The sequence below is a fragment of the Petaurus breviceps genome, unplaced genomic scaffold (assembly GCF_028583685.1).
Source record: "Petaurus breviceps papuanus isolate PSGF00001 unplaced genomic scaffold, PetGlider_PUasm1.0 38, whole genome shotgun sequence".
Lineage (NCBI taxonomy): Eukaryota > Metazoa > Chordata > Mammalia > Diprotodontia > Petauridae > Petaurus > Petaurus breviceps.
The window spans coordinates 79,868,999-79,887,320 of record NW_027186304.1 but is presented as its reverse complement, the minus strand read 5'-3'; the positions used below and the strand labels follow the sequence as shown (position 1 = coordinate 79,887,320).

The 18,322-nt window shown below is 36.9% G+C and overlaps 1 protein-coding gene across 1 annotated transcript in view; it reads right to left on the bottom strand.

Moving 5' to 3' along the window:
* CUNH8orf34 (chromosome unknown C8orf34 homolog) overlaps positions 1-18,322 on the bottom strand; it is a 375,736-nt gene that overhangs the window by 96,895 nt on the left and 260,519 nt on the right. Inside the window, exon 9 of the mRNA XM_069100085.1 lies at positions 1,151-1,236. Coding sequence (XP_068956186.1) covers positions 1,151-1,236 — 86 coding nt within the window. The remainder of the gene's footprint in view (positions 1-1,150; positions 1,237-18,322) is intronic.

Here is an 18,322-nt window from a genome sequence, read left to right as displayed (position 1 = left end):
ATATATATATATATATATATATATATGCCCAGAGGGGCAAGTTTCTGGTATTCTCCAAATTTAACTAGGCTCTCCCTTGCATATGAGACACTTAATCCATCATCAGGCCTGTCCTGGCCTGTCTAGCTGCATAGGCCTTGGTAGAACTTGCATCCTTTTGGTCCAGTCTTGGAGGACGCAGAACACCTCTAACATTTGACAAAGCATCTAAACAGGACTTGAGAGGAAGGAAGTTTGCACTAGGCTACAGAAACATAGCTGACAAACTTAGTACATTTGCATTACATCTCTATTAAAGCACCCAGAATGAATATAACAACAATGACTGCCCCACACTAATTATGACTCTTCAGTATTAGATAGATCTCACAGAAGTATAAAAATGAGAGGCAGGTGAGTGACAAGGCGAAAGGTGTCAGGGAGAGTAAAACCCGCTCAGTTCCCTAAAACAGGCAACAGCTTTTTAGACACCGTGCTCAGTATTGCATTAGTTTGTGTATTGTCCACACTGCTGCACTCATGTCACCTGGACCTCGTTTGAAGCTGATATGTTCCTATTTACTTCATGCCAAGCACATGAATAGCAAGAAACAATAATGGTTCCACTGAAGCAATAGTGCTGCAAGGTTTTCAAAGCTCTTTCTGTACACATTCTCACTTAAGCATCATAGGAACCCTTTAATGTAGGTGCTACAAGCATTATCAGCCCCATTTTAGAGATGAAGAAACTGAGGCTCAGAAAAGTTACAACTTGCTTGTGGCCCCACAGCTCCACAGTGTCAGAGATGAGATTTAAATCCTGGTCTTTGTGACTCCAGGACTGACATTCCATCGGTTGGGTAGGCTGTGCTCCAGGTCATACTTTGTTACTTTGGATATATTACAATTCTTCTAATTAGGTCTGATTCACACCAGAATGCTCTCCCAGAATCTAATTTAAGGTATTTTTTCTCACTCCTCGTCCTTCTCCTCCATCACTCCTCAAAGCCGAAACCAGTGGACATGACAAACGTGGAGAAGAGATTAGTGATCAGAGTTGATAGACTGAGCAAAGGTAGAGAGAGAACATTTAAAGGGAGAACACTTCCTCCCTTATCTCAAACACATCTAAGAATTTAAAAGTAATGTGTATTTTCATGTTGAAACTCACCTACAGAGTCTGGGACTCCTTCCTCAGGTGTATGAAGTAACTGTGAAACTTCTTCTGTCCCTTCTGCCATACTGTCACCTTGCAACCTAAATAATGAAAAACTGTCATGAAAGCATAGCAAATGCTGAGATGTGAAATTTTGCAAAAAATAAGAACGAGAAAGGCATAACTTTAAACATTTAGATGAGGAGCTTCAAAATGGTCATCTTCACATCATCATTACTTACATTTCAAAAGGTCTTTGTACCAATTATGTGATTTAGGTGATCCAAATAACATTTCCATTTTACAGGTAAGAAAACCAAGCTTCAAAATGTCAATTGATCTGACCATGTCACATGGAACCAGAACTGGAACTCAGATCTTCTGACTCTGAATCCTTTGTACTTTCAACTATCCTCTACCTCTTAAAATGTGTGTAAATATTAAACTGTACTCTTTTCTATGGAAATAAATTCTGTCCATGCATTTCTAACATTCTTGTAGGATTCATTAAGATTAGACCTAGGTCTGTATACGCCTTTTATTCTAAACTTTACTTTCTCCTGTAGGATGGTCTTCCAGATGCTAAGCTGGACTTAGAATGTTAGAGTCTAGGATGGCTCAATAAGAAAAGGACAGAACCAGGCTCAAAGAGCATTGCATCATGGGCTATGCCATTAAGACACCTCTTTATAAGAGTGGAAGCTTTCATAGATGGTAAAGTGATTGTAAAGATGTTAGATAGTAGCAATGTGAGTTGATTAGTGTGTCTTAAGGACAAAATGAGCATGCTTCCAGCAAAAGAAATTTAAGATATCATGTCTACTTTTGCATTGCAGTGTTTATCAACAGATGGGTGGGCCAATGTCTCTCAACAGTGAGCAAACAAGTCAGTGGATTTTTTCAGAGATCTCATTTTGTAAGCTATGAGTTTGCTTATTTCACTGACAGCTCTATACATATCCAAAAGGTGTTTTAAAAAATCCCCAATTAGCCACCAGGATAAAAAAGGAAAGTATAAGTTGAGGCTTAACAAAGACCATTTCCAATTCACTTTTTGACCTTTGCTCTGACTTGCATTTAAGAGAGCAACAGGTTTGCTGAACATTGAAAACCAGTCAAATATGAGTTGTTTCCTAAAACATTCCTCAAATGAACATGCACCTATTAAAAGCATTCCTCAGCTTGGCAATTCTTAGTCTGAATAAGGAATCATATTTCAGCAACAAACAAGAAATACATGAAAATATGCATTGCAATTCAGAAATGTTTTAACTTCATATTATGGTAACCATCCAAATGCATTGGTTTTTTTTTTTTTACACATCAGTTTTTCAGGTCATAAACATTGCTCCTTCCTGCTAAAACAGAGATTCCTCACATATGTTTGTCACATACACTCACATGAGTCTTTAGCCAGAGGGATGAGAGGAATTTGACACAGGGGATCAAATTTCTTAAACATTCCTGTCAGGGCTACCACTTGTTACAAAATGGAGATATTACCTAAAACGAGACGTGTCGATCTAATATAACAGTCTTAAATATTAGATCATGAAAAAAAAACCTGACATGTAAAGACCTATAAATCAGACACTCATTTGCACAGAACACTTGTGCTGTTTTTTTTAATAGATGTGAATTTTAATTTACTGCAAGTGCTGGACAACATCCAAACATCAATTTGTTTTCTTTTAGTTTTCCCTCCCAAATCTCTTCTAATATCTCATCTTTATTTGAGATTCTTCTCAAATGTACTATCCTGCCTTGTCAGATGCAACAAGTTTTTGGTTTGACATTTAGAGGGTACTTTTTAGATACATAGTATTTTTATATATGTCATAGAACTGTATCCTCAATACAATACTCTCCAGGAATATTTGCAAGCTTTATTAGCTATAATTTGGTTGATACAGAGATTTTGCATGAAAATTTTGAGGATAATTCTAAGACAGATTGGCAGCGAGGTGGCAGTACAGTGGATAGAGAGCACTGAGCCTGGAGTCAGAAAGAACTAAGTCCAAATCTGACCTTAGACACGCACTAGCTGTCTTACCCTAGGCAAGGCACTTCACCTCTGTTTGCCACAGTTTCCTTATCTGTAAAATGTTATAAGAATCAAATGAGACAATAATTGAAAAGTACTTAGTACAGTGTGGGCACCTAGTGAGGTATATATAAATGTTGGCTATTAGCAACAGGTCTAAATTACTAAAGATGATGATCATAAAGAGACTGGTCACCTGGCTGTGTCTCATGGAATATTACTTTAATGGGGATCATCATGGATCCTGCTCCTAAGCACTAACCTTAAGGACTTACAAAATTTGATTTTACCAACTCTCTCCTAAGCTCTGGGTATATGTGATCAGGTTCTGGAAAACTGTTCCACATTCAGCAATTTTCTAACCAAGAGACTGTTAATGAACCAAACTGCCAATAATATGCTGATATCACTGAATGTGAATGTGAAATATAACTGCCGTGTAGAATGGAAGCATCTGGTCAGCCAGTCAGTATATTCTCTTCCCAGTAAAAAGTTTACTTGAGAAACGGCCGAAATCAGAAACTTTTTTGGTGACTAAAGAAAAACTCACAGTAAATGGAATTAGAGATTCTTGTCACTAGTTGTTGACAGCCTGATCCACCTTTCTTCATTAGAATAAAACATGAATATCAAATTATCAGAAATGGAGAAACATGAAAAAGTTATTAATTACTTGACTGTTCTTCTATTTCACTAAAAAAAACGGTTTCCTTTTTAATCTTATGCTTTCTCTACATTTAAAAACATCATTCTGAGAAGAGATCTATAGGCTTTATCAGACTGCCACAGACACATACACACACACACACACAAAAGTGTGAGTTTGAACTTTATTTTATAAATAATGGAGAGTCATCAAAGGTTGTGTGTGTGTGCGCATTTGTAAAAGACTCTAGAATGATGTTTTTCATACTATAAGTATTTTATTTCCTAACTGAAAACTTCTTAGAATTATTAATGATCTTCAATGGATTCCCACTCTCTCCCAGTTAAAATTTAAAGCTTTTTGTTGACATTCAAAGCGCTTCATAATCTGGACATAGTTTACCTTTCCAGCCTTATCTTTTACTACACCTTCTCATATAATCACTTTCAACTGCAATATGGGAGGAAATTCCCTGGCTTTGGAATCAGAAGGCTTTGTTTCAAGTCTTGACTCTGATAATGAGTAGCTGTATGACTTCAGGTAAATTTCATAACCTCACTAATTTTCCTTCATATTTAAAATGGGAATAACATTTATGCCATTTACTTTAAGTCTCAAGGTTGATGTGAAGCGCAATTAAGAAATTTAAAATTGGGCTCTATAAAACTCTATATAAAAATATCAGTTACTGCTATTCTGCTACATGAATCCTCTAATAGCACCACATTGGCATCCCTCAACACTGCTTTGTGCTTTCCTGCACGCCTACAGAATTTCTCCTACTTGAAATGCCCTCATTGCTTCTTTTAACCTATTTAAATCTTTAAAAGTCCTGATAAAATCCCCCTCTCTCCATTAAATTTTCTCTGATCATGATTTCCCCTTTCTCTGACCTCCTTATCATTCTTGTTCAAATTCCTTATCTAGAAAAAATCTTTTACTGTCTAGAATTGTAAGACTGGAGATCTCAACCAATGATCTGAGTTCCTTGAAATGGAGACCACTCATAATAATACTAAAAATAATAACACTAGCTGAAATTATTTAAAATTGCAAAGTTCTTTGTCTATGTAACACCAGTAGTCATATTCAGTATTACTCTTTCATCCCTTCTACTTTTCTCTATCTGTCTCTATTTAATTAGCTACCTCTTGTCATGATAATTAATTTTATTTTAGACAATGTAATGGTACCATGTTGTTATTCAGTTATTTTCAGTAGTGTCTGACTCTTTATGACCCTATTTGGGGTTTTCTTGGCAAATTTACTGGAGTGGTTTGCAGTCTCCTTCTCCAGATCATTTTACACTTGTAAGTATCTGAGGCAAGATTTGAACTTGGGAAGGTGAGGCTTTCTGACTCTGAGGCCTTCAACTCTTTCTACTGCTTCATCTAGCTACACTAATGGTTCCTTAGGTCTATGTTGTCTCCTCTTTGGATGCTCTGTGGCATTTAGGTCAGATGAAAAGTGAGTAGCAAAACTGCCATAGCTCAGAGCTCCCAACTAGGAAAATATTTCACATTTAATCTTCTTTGGGGGTTGGGAAAAATAAAATAAAAAGTACACAATAGAGAACAAGGGAAAACTTACAAGGAAGCAATGAAAAGTTGGGCAATTTTGAAAATGATGTTTAGTATTTGTTGTATAGGTTTTCTTGAAGCAGAAATTTATTGCTTATATTGAATCCTTTCCTATGTTTTGCTGTGTACATGGAAATGATTTTTTTTCTCATTTTGTATTTAAGTTTAAAATAAATTTTAAAAATTTGCCCCCCCCATTTTTTTTTGCCTTTTGGAGGGCAATTGGGGTTAAGTGACTTGCCCAAGGTCACACAGCTAGTTTTGTGTGTGTGTGTGTGTGTGTGTGTGTGTGTGTGTGTGTGTGTGTGTGTGTGTGTGTGTGTGTAGTGTCTGAGGCCCGAATTTGAACTCAGGTCCTCCTGACTCCAGGGTTGGTGCTCTATTCACCAAAAAAAAAATTTTTTTTAAAGAAATAATTGATTATTAAAGATGCTGAATGACTTCCAAATGGTCGGATGGCTAATAAATATGAGAGACCTGACTCAAACCTGTTCTCCTGACTCTAAATCTAACACTCTATCTATACTGTGCCTCTTCACTTTTTAATTTCTGAACAGTGGTCATACCATTTAACAATGTAAATCAGCAATGACTCTACCCCTTACAGTCTTTGACATATGCCTGGAGCATTGATAAGTTAAGTGACTTACCGAAGGTCACCCAGCCAGTATGCATCACATCCTATATTTGAAGTCAGTGTTTCTTGACTCCAAAGTTAGTTGTCTTTCTATTAGGCCAAACTCCTTTTCACTTTCTCATATATCTCTGTGACTAGTAGAATGCTTTGCAAATATGTACTCTGAAATATAGTTGACTTAATTGGTACCTAAATTCAATATAGTCATTTGAAGTCCATTTTGGCAGACTGATCTATGGACTAGGTGCCTAATTATGTGTCAAACAACAATAAAAAGCATCGCATTAAAAGCTACCATTATTTTTCCTGAAACTTAGGTAGCATGAATGGAGTGTTACCCTCCCTCATACAGAGGAATATTCTTATCTTCAGCTTAGAAATCTGTCTTACTCCCCACCCCAAATCTCTCTTTACATGAACTTCAAAATATAATGATTAATGCTAGAAAAGAGATAAAAACAAGTTCTTTCCTGTTAAAAGTTTCTCTTAACTTCCTATCCCCTGAAAAAGAGAGATGGTCTTCCAAAGTATTTGAGACACATCAAATTTATAACTGACTTGTGTATACATGATTGCAGAAATGTAGCTGCTTGTAGGTGGCCTCTTATCAACTGTTAATTACTTTTCTGGCAGGGGCTTGAAATTTTTCACAAATGTAATCTAAAGAAAACACATATGGAAAACCTATTGGCTTTGTTTAGGTCTCTTCTGTTTTCCCTCAATCATAACATAAAAATTTCACCACAAAATAAGATAGAGGAGGTGGCATTAGCTGTCGATAGGGAATTACCATTACCACACTTTGAAGTCTCTAATCCAAACTGTACAGGTAGACATAGCCATTCATTTAAACAGCTTGAGTAGATTATGATGTTAATAAACAGTCACCCTGGGAATAGTCCAACCTCTCTGAAATCTATGGCAGCTTGGAGAAAAAGAGAAAATGCAAGCTGCCGGAATATTATGGCTCTTAAGAAAAATGGAGGGAAATCTGCCAAACTGAAAAAGTCTGTCAGTCATTCCTCAGGAGAACAAATGCCTAAGTGAAAAGCCTATAACTGGGCAGAGACAATAAGTCCAGAGGGGGTGGTACTTCAAAGGACATATAGTTCATAGTTCTATTGCTGGCCCATAACCACTCCTCCCCTAGGCTCAAGACGGAAAAAAAAAAAAAAAATAAAACTGTGGGGTTGTCTCAGTTCTCTATACCATCCATTCTAAGCTCTTAGGCTCTCCTTTCTAACTTATTTACTCCATCTTTCAAGGCTTGCCTGAATGTTTACTTTAAATCAATGTCATCTGGATACACATATTGGGCCACCATTGCTATGGTTTACCCAACCCTTATTATGGTGCAGTGGATTAAGGACTGGACTCAAAGTCAAGAGAACATATATTCAGTGACTCAGACACAGCACTTGTGTGACCCTGAGGAAGTAAGTCTTAACTTCTCTTTGGCTCAGTTTATACATCTGCAAAATGGAGGGTAGTGGGGGCATAAGCTTGGGCTCAAAATTCTTCCAGATCCCTCCCAGCCATTAGCATTCAGTTAAATGTTTAACAATTGACTCTCCACAAAAAAGTACAAATATCCCAAAGTTTTAAGTTTAATCTTCATTATTAACATTTTCCCATCACTTTCTTAAATCTAGAAATCAGAATAATAAATTGTCTCATATAAATCTTATATAACTTTTATATAAATGTATGTCAATGTATATTTATTTGTAAGTTATATGCATAGACTTATATGCTAAGAATTGTTACCTTATAAAGCAATGGCAAAAAAAATAGCATTGCAAAATGAGGTAGCCAATGAAGTTTACTGAGGAGGAGAATAACCTGGTCATTTCTGCTTTTTTATGAAAATCATTTTAGAAGATGTATTGGAAAGGAAAGACACAAGTCAGGAAGACCAACTATAAGACTTGCACTAATCTTGGCATATTATGGGCATAGCCTGAAAAATGATGATTATGTGATTGGATAAAGGGGGAAAGGTAAGAGAAATGTTGTGGAGGAAGGAATAAGATTTGGCAATTAGATATTTTTTTCAAAGGTGTAAGAGCTCACTCAGCTCTTGCACATGCCTACTTCCAGTTCAATTTCTATGATCTTTATGAACTCTTGTCTGGAGCCTGGAGGCCTCTAATCTATACCACGTAGACAAAAGTCAGAAGCCTGCTAATTAACTGGAGCTTTAGTCAGAATGAGTCATTTGACACCAGATCCATGAGACAACTGTGTTATTACCCGGACAAAGTTTTCTTTTAAACATTGCTATTTTTTATTGCACTAATTAAGAGTCCTTTAAGTACCAATACAAATATAAGACTCTTGGGGGGTCCTGAAGGATTGTTTCTTTAATGTGGTGTTTTATTTGATAATAAAACAATGACAATTCTGAATTAGGTACATATGACCCCAGCTGACTGAAGTTAGTAGTCTCAGAGCAGTACCTTTAGCTTTGCATCTAAAAAAGGTTTAAATGCCTGTAGGCGTGGCCATCAAATTACCGAAGTGGAAAAAAATAGCAGAGGGAAAAAAAAGTCGGGGGGGGGGGGGGGGGAGAAGAGGAGGGAGGGAGAATGCAAGTGGCTTTTATGAGCCAGTTTCTAGCATTAAAAAAAAAAAAAGAATAGCATCTGGATGAAAAAGGGCATGTGTTATAAAGATGTGGCGCATTAGCTGAAAGGCCTGTCACCATTGTCCATTTATTCAACTTCACTCTATTTCTTTCCTTAGCTATAACATTACAGAGATGAGTAGGGAGCAAAGAGAGCAGTGTTCTATGCTGTTTGAGAAGCAGGATGGTGATATGGAAAGAGCACCAGACTACAAGTTAGAAGATGTGGGATCAAATTCACAATAGTAGGAAGGACCTCAGAGGATACATATGGTAAAAAAAAAAAAAATCCTTACAAAAAGTCATCCAGACTTTGCTTGAAGATCTTCCTCCAATAAGAGGAATACCATGACTTCTAAGGCAGCCTATTTTGGACAGTTTTAGGTGTTAGGAAGTTTGTTTGTTTCTGTTTATTTTTTCTGACTTTTAGCCTGAATGTGTGTCTTTGCAGCTCTTGCCCATTGCTCCTAGTTTGGCCTTCTGGAGAAAACAGAACCTGTTTAACCAAGGCCTCTAAATACTTGAACATGGCTCTCATGGACTCTCTGAGTTTCTCCTTTTCCGTGATAAATCTCCCTAGTTGTTTCAACAAGTCCCTTGAGGGCCTTTGGCATTCTTCTTGCCTTCCTTGGACTACTTATAGCTTATCAATATGCCTTCTGAACTGTGGATCCCAGTACTAGACACAACATTTCAAATGTAGTCTATACCTCATCAGGGTAAAAGGCCTATCACCTCCTTATTGCTGAAAACTATGATTCACTTAAAGCAGCTGAAATTTATATTCATTTTTCTAGATGCCACGTTACAATGCTGATTTGTAAGGAGTCTGAGTCCATTAAACTCCAAGATCTCTTTTCATACAAACTGCTATCTAACCACTTTCTTCTCCATCCTGTACTTGTGAGGTTGATTTCTTTTGCATCTGATTCTGCATTCTTCTCTATTTGACCAGTATTTCCTGACTCTTTTTTTTTTTAAAGCAATTGGGGTTAAGTAACTTGTTCAAGGTTACACAGCCAGATGTTTCTGGGTGGGTACTAAGTGTCTGAGCCCGGATTTGATCCCAGGTCATCCCGACTCTGGGGCTGGTGATCTTACTCACTGTGCTACCTGGCCGCCCCAATATTTCCTGACTCTTAATCAGTATCTCCACTATGCCATGCTGTGGAAACTAGAGTTGGAGTTTATTATACTACACAGAGCTGGAAATTAAGAATAAGAAGTTAAATGACTTGTTCTAAGTTTCTCATTGCTAGTAAGGGTCAGAACACGTGTCAGCCTAAGTCATCTAGTACAGTGTGTTTTAAATTACCCATGCTGACTTTCTCAAATAATGAAACTTACAGAGATGGTCATTTTGGCCTTTCACAACAATATTATCAGGAGAACTAAACTTATCATCTACCTACAGTAAAGGTTAACCCTCTCTTCTCTCAATCATCTCTTCTTCTTTTTCCTTTTCATTTTAATGTGGTCTTTAAGTTGCATAAGAGAGTAAAAATAGGAATGATAAATGAAAATGATGAGAGCTGACATTTATGCGGGTTACAATGATTAAAAAGACTGTACATAAAAAGATGTAAACATACAAAAAATCTTTCTTCTCATCTCATTCTAGATAGCATATCTCTGTGAATATACATTCAGTAAATACATCACTGAGAAGCAGTCTTATTCTAACTTTACTGCAGTTCTATAGAGACTTCAGGATTTTAGCAATAGTCTACAGGGGCCGTGTCTAATCTAAGTTTACACAATCTCCAATACAGTCTGATAAAAGAAATACCAACATGCTTAATATATAATAGCAAGAGCAACCAAATGTAAAGTGTTCTCCCATTAGCTCTCAATAGGTATACTGAAATTCACTGATAAGAATGCTGATGACCTGGAAAATGAGCTTGGTTTAAGAAAGGTCAACTCTATGAGGTTCCCCGAAAGGTTATGATAGAGGAGACAGTACATTCTTTTCAGAATGAATTATAAAGATTATGAGGGATGACAAGTGTGCATGCAGATTTGTTGAAGCATCATTGGTGAGATCAATTAGACATGAAACCTTTAGGATAATTCTTTTAGAAAATAAAACAGAAGTCTAAAACGAGCAATGAATTTCAAATGGTTTGGGGGGAAATATAAATAGCATTTTGCTAAATGTTAACTAAGTTTTGTTTACCCCCTCTTGTGTATGTTGTGTCTAATGACCTCTGAAGAGGCTCTTGCTGCTTCTTCCTGGGTGAACTTTTCATTTTCACAAGCCCAGCTTTGAGTTATGTCAAAGAATTTAGAGATAGCCTAAGTCTCAAGCTCCTGAAGAAGGTCTTGGCTGTGTAATTGATCTAACTTGTGTTTGTTTATGACATTTGGGGAGTCATATGATAGACTCCTATTGCATACTCTATTACGTGGATATAATATTATTTTAAAATATTTCTTTTTAGTTGCAGATTTTGAGTTTTGGATTGATTACCCATGGAGGAGATGGGGCTGTGGGTTTCTTTTTTCTTTCCCAACTAAAGTTACAAACTTTTAAAAATGATAAAAGATTTTCCCATATAAAAAATAGACTTAAGGAAGAGTTCATGGCAGTATCCATATCAAACATATATCCATATCAAACATTTATTTTTGAAGCCGATTGTGTAGCAAAACAGGGATGTAGAGGTTCATTACCTGGGCTTACAACCTTTTTTTTTTTTTTACATTTTGATAACTGTATTTTGATATAATTGGTTTCTTTTATAAAACTTTCCATTTTATTTTCTACATTTAAAACCATTATTCTGAGAAATGGTCCACAGGTATCACCAGACTGCCAAAGGGGTCAAAAACACAAAACAAGTAAAGAACATTTGCTCCAAAACTTTGACCACTGAGAGTTGCCTTATCGTTGAGTGATCCTTAAACTGAGAGTAATTTTGGAGGGGACAAAAAGAATTACTGTGTTTGTGCACCATTTTGTAGAAAGATGACTTCCAATATGGTATTTCCTCAAAATAAATACATCATGTTGATACAGCTAATGAATTACACTATAATGATTGAGATTGCAATGTAATGTATGCATAAGGATAAGATAAATTTCCTCCAGTTTCTAAATTTTCACTAATAAATGATGTATGCATGTCATTTGTTGATCTGGGTCCAAATGGGAGTTTAATTACTATAATAGTTCATTGGAATTAACTGAAATTGCATTGAAATTCTACAGCACATCATTGAAATACTGAATTCCCAGCATATTAATTAAGCAAGCAGTTTGTAGATACAGTATTACTGGGCAAACATGTTCCTTTCATAGTTTGTTCTTATTCCTCAAATAAGTAGCCTTATCTTATGCATGTAGGAAAATGAAAATGGGGGGGGGGAAGGAAAGGAACTTCAACTGAGCTTGCAATATTATGATAGAAAAAAATAGGTTTAATAAATATTGTTACTAGAAGAGCTTTATTGTAGAAAAATCTAAAGAAATGCAACATTTTAATATTTATGAAGCTCCTACGCTGTGTAGGCCACTTTATTAAATTCTGGGAATAAAAAATGAAGACAGTATCCCAACCTGTAAGAAGCTGCCTAAAGATAAATTGAATATTTATAGGGAATTTTAATTAACGACATATATATCTTGCTTAGAGAAGCTGTGTATAGAGAGCTAGCCAAAGGCAAGAAGACCAGAACTCAAGTCTTACAGCTGATATGTGTACTGTCTGGGTGACCCTAGGCAACTCACAGAATCTCTTAATGCCTCAGGCAAATCTCTAAAACTGTAAATTGCAGAAAAGGTACCAATCTGCATTGGGAAAGGAAGTTCCTCAGCAAGAACTCCCTATAAATCAAAGGTCTAGTCCCAAAATTCATTTTTTGTGGTCCCTCTGTAAAAAAAAAAAAAAAGCATACTAAAATTTTGTATACTATAGAGGGACTCCCATTGAAGAAACTTCTGCCAAGAGAAATGTAGAATTTATATTCTTAAGGGAGTAGGACTTGAATCCTACCCCACCCTTTCTTACTCTCCACTGAACCTCCAATAAATACTCATCTAGCCATTGCTCTGACCATGTCTGGACTATTGTGCCAGTGTTGGGTGCCACATTTTAGGGAGGATGTTGCCAAACTGATGTACATCTAAAGAGGGTAACTAGGATTGCTTTCTGATTAGAGTTATTCTGCTGGCTCCAAAAGTCATGACTAGGAACAGTGGGTAGAAGAAGTTTTAGAGGGTCAGATTTCATCTTGATTTAAGAGTAACTTCCTAGCAACTGAGCTGTTGAAGGGGAGAATAGACTGCTCCTGTTGGGAATATTGCAGAGAGAATTCTTATTCAAGCACTAATTAGAATAAATGACCACTGAGGGCCCTTCAAATTCTGAGATTCTTTGACTTTTGCCAGTGTGTATATATATGTGTGAGTATGAAAAATAGCTAACCTTAATTCTCTCAGATTTTCTTCCATCTATTTAATAGATAACTTGTAAATATCTAGTTATTTACATGTTACTTCTATTCAAATGTGATTCTTGAAAGCAACTTCTGTAAATTTTTGCCCTTTTTTGTACCACAGAACTAAGCATATTGCCTGGCATAAAGTAAGAATTTAATAAATGGAGGCGGCTAGGTGGTGCAGTGAATAGAGCACTGGTCCTGGAGTCAGGAGGACCTGAGTTCAAATCTGGCCACAGACAATTTACACAAAAACTGGCTGTGTGACCTTGGGCAAGTCACTTAACCCAAGTTGCCTTCCAAAAAGCAAAATAATAATAATAAATGCTTGTGACTGACTACTTTGTTACATGCAGGTGGGGATGAGGGAATGCTTGGAAATTCTTTTGTGATAATGCTTTAAAGATAAGTATTGAGAGAAATTACTCTCTCATGTTTATAACCAGTTATTGAATTAGGACTAAGGTTTTTCCCCTTTATATTTCTTCATTCATAAATAACCACCTCTAGGTTATTCAGCCAGCCTTTGAAGTGCAGGGCTGATAATGAGATGAAATTCTGAATGAAACTTGCCCAACTGGTAAAGTTTAGATCTGATCAAAAGGTAAAGAAATTTTGGTCCAAGTGAATTCTGGCCCATTGTGTTTAGTCAAACAGGTCCTAGAGGAGTGTGGTCTGGCCAGAGATAAGTTTCCTTGTTCAAATCTGAGTGATCAGAGTCACATGCCCTATACCCTCCTTAGAATTAGCCCACCTCTCATTATAATATTCATTCTCTCATTAATCATTAACCAACTGAAAGTGCCACCTGTTGGGAATGTTCACTCTTCCAAGGGCATATATACCCATCAGAGGCCTGTTATGTATCATCTTTGGTTCATGGGAGACAGTCAAATGATCATTCTTTTACTAATTATTCATTAGCCATAATTAATAAAAATTATTAATTACCCAGATATTAAGTCTTTTGAATGTAACAATATGCTATAACAACCCCTTCTAAAAACAATTAAGAACAAAACAATATGCTGATCTTCAATAATCCTCATATCTCAAAATATAAATACAGTTTATACAAATAATCAACCAGGAAATCGTTTCTATAACTTTAAAACCCTTACAATCATGGAAGCGGTGTGAGAGAGAGGAGGAGGGGGCACCAGAACTAATCAAGGATAATTAGTATCTTTGAAGAGAGGAGGCTTCATACTATAATTCTAGCATGCAAATGTCACCGAATAACAGATCTAGAATTGGAAGGGACCTCGGGGGCCATCTAATCTAACACTTTACAGATGATGAAACAGACACAGAGAGGTTAAGTAATTAACCTCAAGTCTGCAGATTCCAGAATCAGCGTCTTTTTTTCCCCACCCTCAAGCTGCCTCTGAATGTGAATCCCCCATGGGATGTAGCCAACCTGCAGAAAAATGTGGAGTTGCCACTGCGCAGGCTCCTGGTTGTCACGTGACCTGAGGCATCGCCAGTCTGAAGCTATTCTCACTTGTCATGTGACCCGCGGTAACCAACCACCATCAGTCTGACTCTAGTCTAACCCGAAGAAGTTTCTAAATTGTGCATGTCAGTTTCAGAGCAGTTTTACACTCCATAATTCAGAAGCAGGCTGGGGCGGGAAGGAAGAAACATTTATTAATCACTTAGCCTGTGCCAGCCACTGTGCTAAAAGTGCTTACAAATACTATCTCATTTGATCTTCACAAGAATCCTAAGAGGTGGGTACTGTTAATATCTCCGTTTTTACAGTTGAGGCAACTAAGTCAGATAGGGTAAGTTACCAATGGTCCCACAGCTACTAAGAATAAAGAAAGTAAAAGTAAAGAAAGCCTACTTCCCTAAAATTCCAAAATCTTCACATGAAGAAAATCCTTCTACAACCTAATTTCCCATATCTCCTAAATATGACATTCTTTTTTGAATTTTCATTTGGATAATTTTAAAGTGTTTTCATTTTTGCACTGGCATTTATTTTCAAGGGGTGGGTTGGGTGGGAGTGGAGGAAGGAGTCACAGGGGGCCAACAGTGACAAATATTGCGTCTTACAAAATTGCACCACCCCATTCAGCTTTTTCATGAATTCATTGTACATTTGAAAGTAAACAAAATGCCATTGGTCACCTGGGACTCTGTCCAGATGGTGGAAGAAAGGGGAAGTGGAGCAAATGAAATAAAGAAGGACGAATGAAAGGGTCAGTCAACAAGAGAAAGAAGCATACTCGACCTCCTTTGGGTAGTAGGGAGCATACTTAGCATTCATGGAAGATCTGCCTCTTAAAGAGTCACTTTTAAAAACATTCTATGAACCACAAAATAGCCCTGAAAGGTTAGCAGAGCACTGGTGGTCATGTTTGTGTCTCCTTTTCATCTAGCACTCATATTTAATGCAAGCTCACAGGCCTCCTTAACTAGACATGCTGGCTTAAGACAAAAGCCATCTGAGCAATTTGCAATTCTTATAATTATGTCCGTGATTTGAATTGGAGAATCCTTCACAAATGCTCATGATTTTTTTTAATCAACCCCTCACGCATACTGTCTCTCTCTTTTTTTCCATTTGAAAGTGCTGAAAAGATTTGGAGTCATTAGATTGTGATTTTTCACAGCAATAACTCTATGAAAACTGTTGGAACATAGTTTTGCTGCCCCCAAACCTCTAATGCTTAGATTTAGTTCCAGACAGATTAAGTTTCCAAATATGAAATTTTCTCTTCTCCCCATGTTTTTATTCTTAGAATCCTCATGCTGCCTTTTTCATCCCTTTCTCTGTGTTACTTTCTTGCTGGCACTATCTGTTTGGAATTAGCAAAGCAAGAGAGTTAAGGCTTCCCTCCTTCAGCCACTCTTTCTTCAGGCACCTTAGAAATAGGCAGTTGCTAGAGAAATGAATCAATACTCTCTGCTAAGTCATGATTGGTTCTTTGTTTCTCTTTCCTCTAATCAATTCCAAAGTCCTTACTACCTATGACCATCTGCCTAACAGGGTTCCTTTCTTAAAATAACAGCCTGCATGAGTGATTCTTTCAAATCAATTTCAATAGAAGAAATGCTAAGCTGACATGATGCCTCAATCTTCGAAAGATCATCTTAAATGAAACCCAGGCTCACAAAGCAATATTCCAGAGAGACAGAAACTGCAAACATTTCAAAAAAAAAAGGCAATGAAATGAGCTGACAGCATATTGGTGCTCAACACTGTATTATTTAATGATTTGTCAGTGAGCACAGATTGTCTTTCAATAAGATCTAGAAACAAAAATATAGTCTCACTGGTCTCAGATTCATCTGTGAATTCATCTAATTTTGATTTTCTTTCACTTGGGTTCTTCAAAAAAAGCTTCCATGCAACTGAAATCAGTGTTAAATCTCAATAGTTGCTGTTGGCAGTACAACTGCCTTGGCATCATGCTACAATGAAACTGGAAGATATTTCACTGATACACACACTTCCTTCCCAGTACAGCTGCACAAACCCTTTTTCGTAAAAAAAGCTCAATGGAAATTTTTTATTTTTTCCTACTTAATTAAAAAAATAATTAAAAGCCATATATAAAAAGCTTTAGAAAATAATATTCATGAATCTGTTGTAGCAGTTCCTATGGCTTAGGCAAATTGAACAATCCTACTTTGCCCTCTTAATTTCTGAAATTACTTAAAAATAAGGAGGCTGCATTTCAAAGCAAATTGTTCAATGGGCATTTGTTGAGCACCTTATTTGAGCCCAGATTTTCAGGTGGTAGCAAAAGCATTGGCATATAGTGTCCACAGTACAGTTACCATATGACTTACCACCAACAGAGCTAGTAACATTTATAAAAGGGTCTTAAGTTCAAGGTTTCTGCAAGCCAAACCAGGTGGATGGTATTAATGAAATCTCTCTACATGTTTCATAAAACAGAAAGAAATGGGTACAAAGCTCAGAGGGAACATAACATATGAAAACTTGACACCAATTCCATCTGTTGGGAGTGGCCCTCTCCTTTGTTTTGATTGCTTTGATCAGTACTCATGAGATCTCCAGTATTCTCATTCTCCCATATCTCTTGACTAGGACATAGACAAGTCTCTTTTTTTCCCTTTAGTTGATTCATGAGAGAATATGCTTTGCTTAAAAAAAATAGTATGACTACCAACAATAAAGGGCGAAAGGTAATAATAACTAATATTTCTATAGTGCTCATTATATTCTAGGCACCATTCTAAGTGTTTTACAATTATCTCATTTGATCCTCACAACAGCTTTGGAAAGTAGGTGCTATTATTATCCCCACTCTTATAACTGAGGAAATGGAGGCAAAGAACGGCTAAGTGACGTGCCCAGGGTCACATAGCTAGCAAGTGTCTGAGGCCAGGTATGAACTCAAGTCTTCCTGACTTCAAGTCTTGGCACTTTATCTACTGTGCATATAGCTGCCCCCCAAAAAGGTAAAATTAAAGCCTATGGATTATAGAATAGATGAGTTTATAGAGCATAAGCAGCTTATATTCACACATCCTTATTTAGTCAGATCTGGCTGGCATATTCTCTAGGGTTACTTAGTCTCTGAATAAATCTAGTGAATAATGAAATCAGTGGCCTCTTCATGTGGCTGATCTCCATGTTTTGTTTTGTTTTGTTTTTTTTACAAGACAACAACTGAATTTAAATCCACTCTCCTTCTGCTTTAAAACCTTGGGGTAGGGACACCTAGGTGGTGCAGTGAATAGAGCACTGGCCCTGGAGTCAGGAGGACCTGAGTTCAAATTTGTCCTCAGACACTTAACACAAAAACTAGCCATGTGACCTTGGGCAAGTCATTTAACCCCAATTGCCCTCTAACAAGAAAAAACAAACAAACAAAAAACCCTGGTGTCCTTCTGGAATAGGGGCTTTGAACACATAAAGTTAGGAAGACTAATTTTGTAAGCACTTCAGCTACCTCATCAATTTACTAGGCTATATATTCCTTAAAGGCATTTTTACTACTATGGAAACCACCACCCCCAATCAGAGAAAATATTCAATAGTCTTAAACCTCTTCTCTCTTGGCCTCAGTCTTCCCCCCCCCCCCTTTAAAAGAAGGGGTTGGACTAAATTATTTCAAATGATCTGTTAAGGAGGAGAAGAATGAGGAAAAGGAGGAGGGTGAGAAAGAGAGGAAAAAAGGAAAAAGAAGGAGGAAGAAAAGAAGGAAGAGAAGAAAGAGGAGGAGAAGA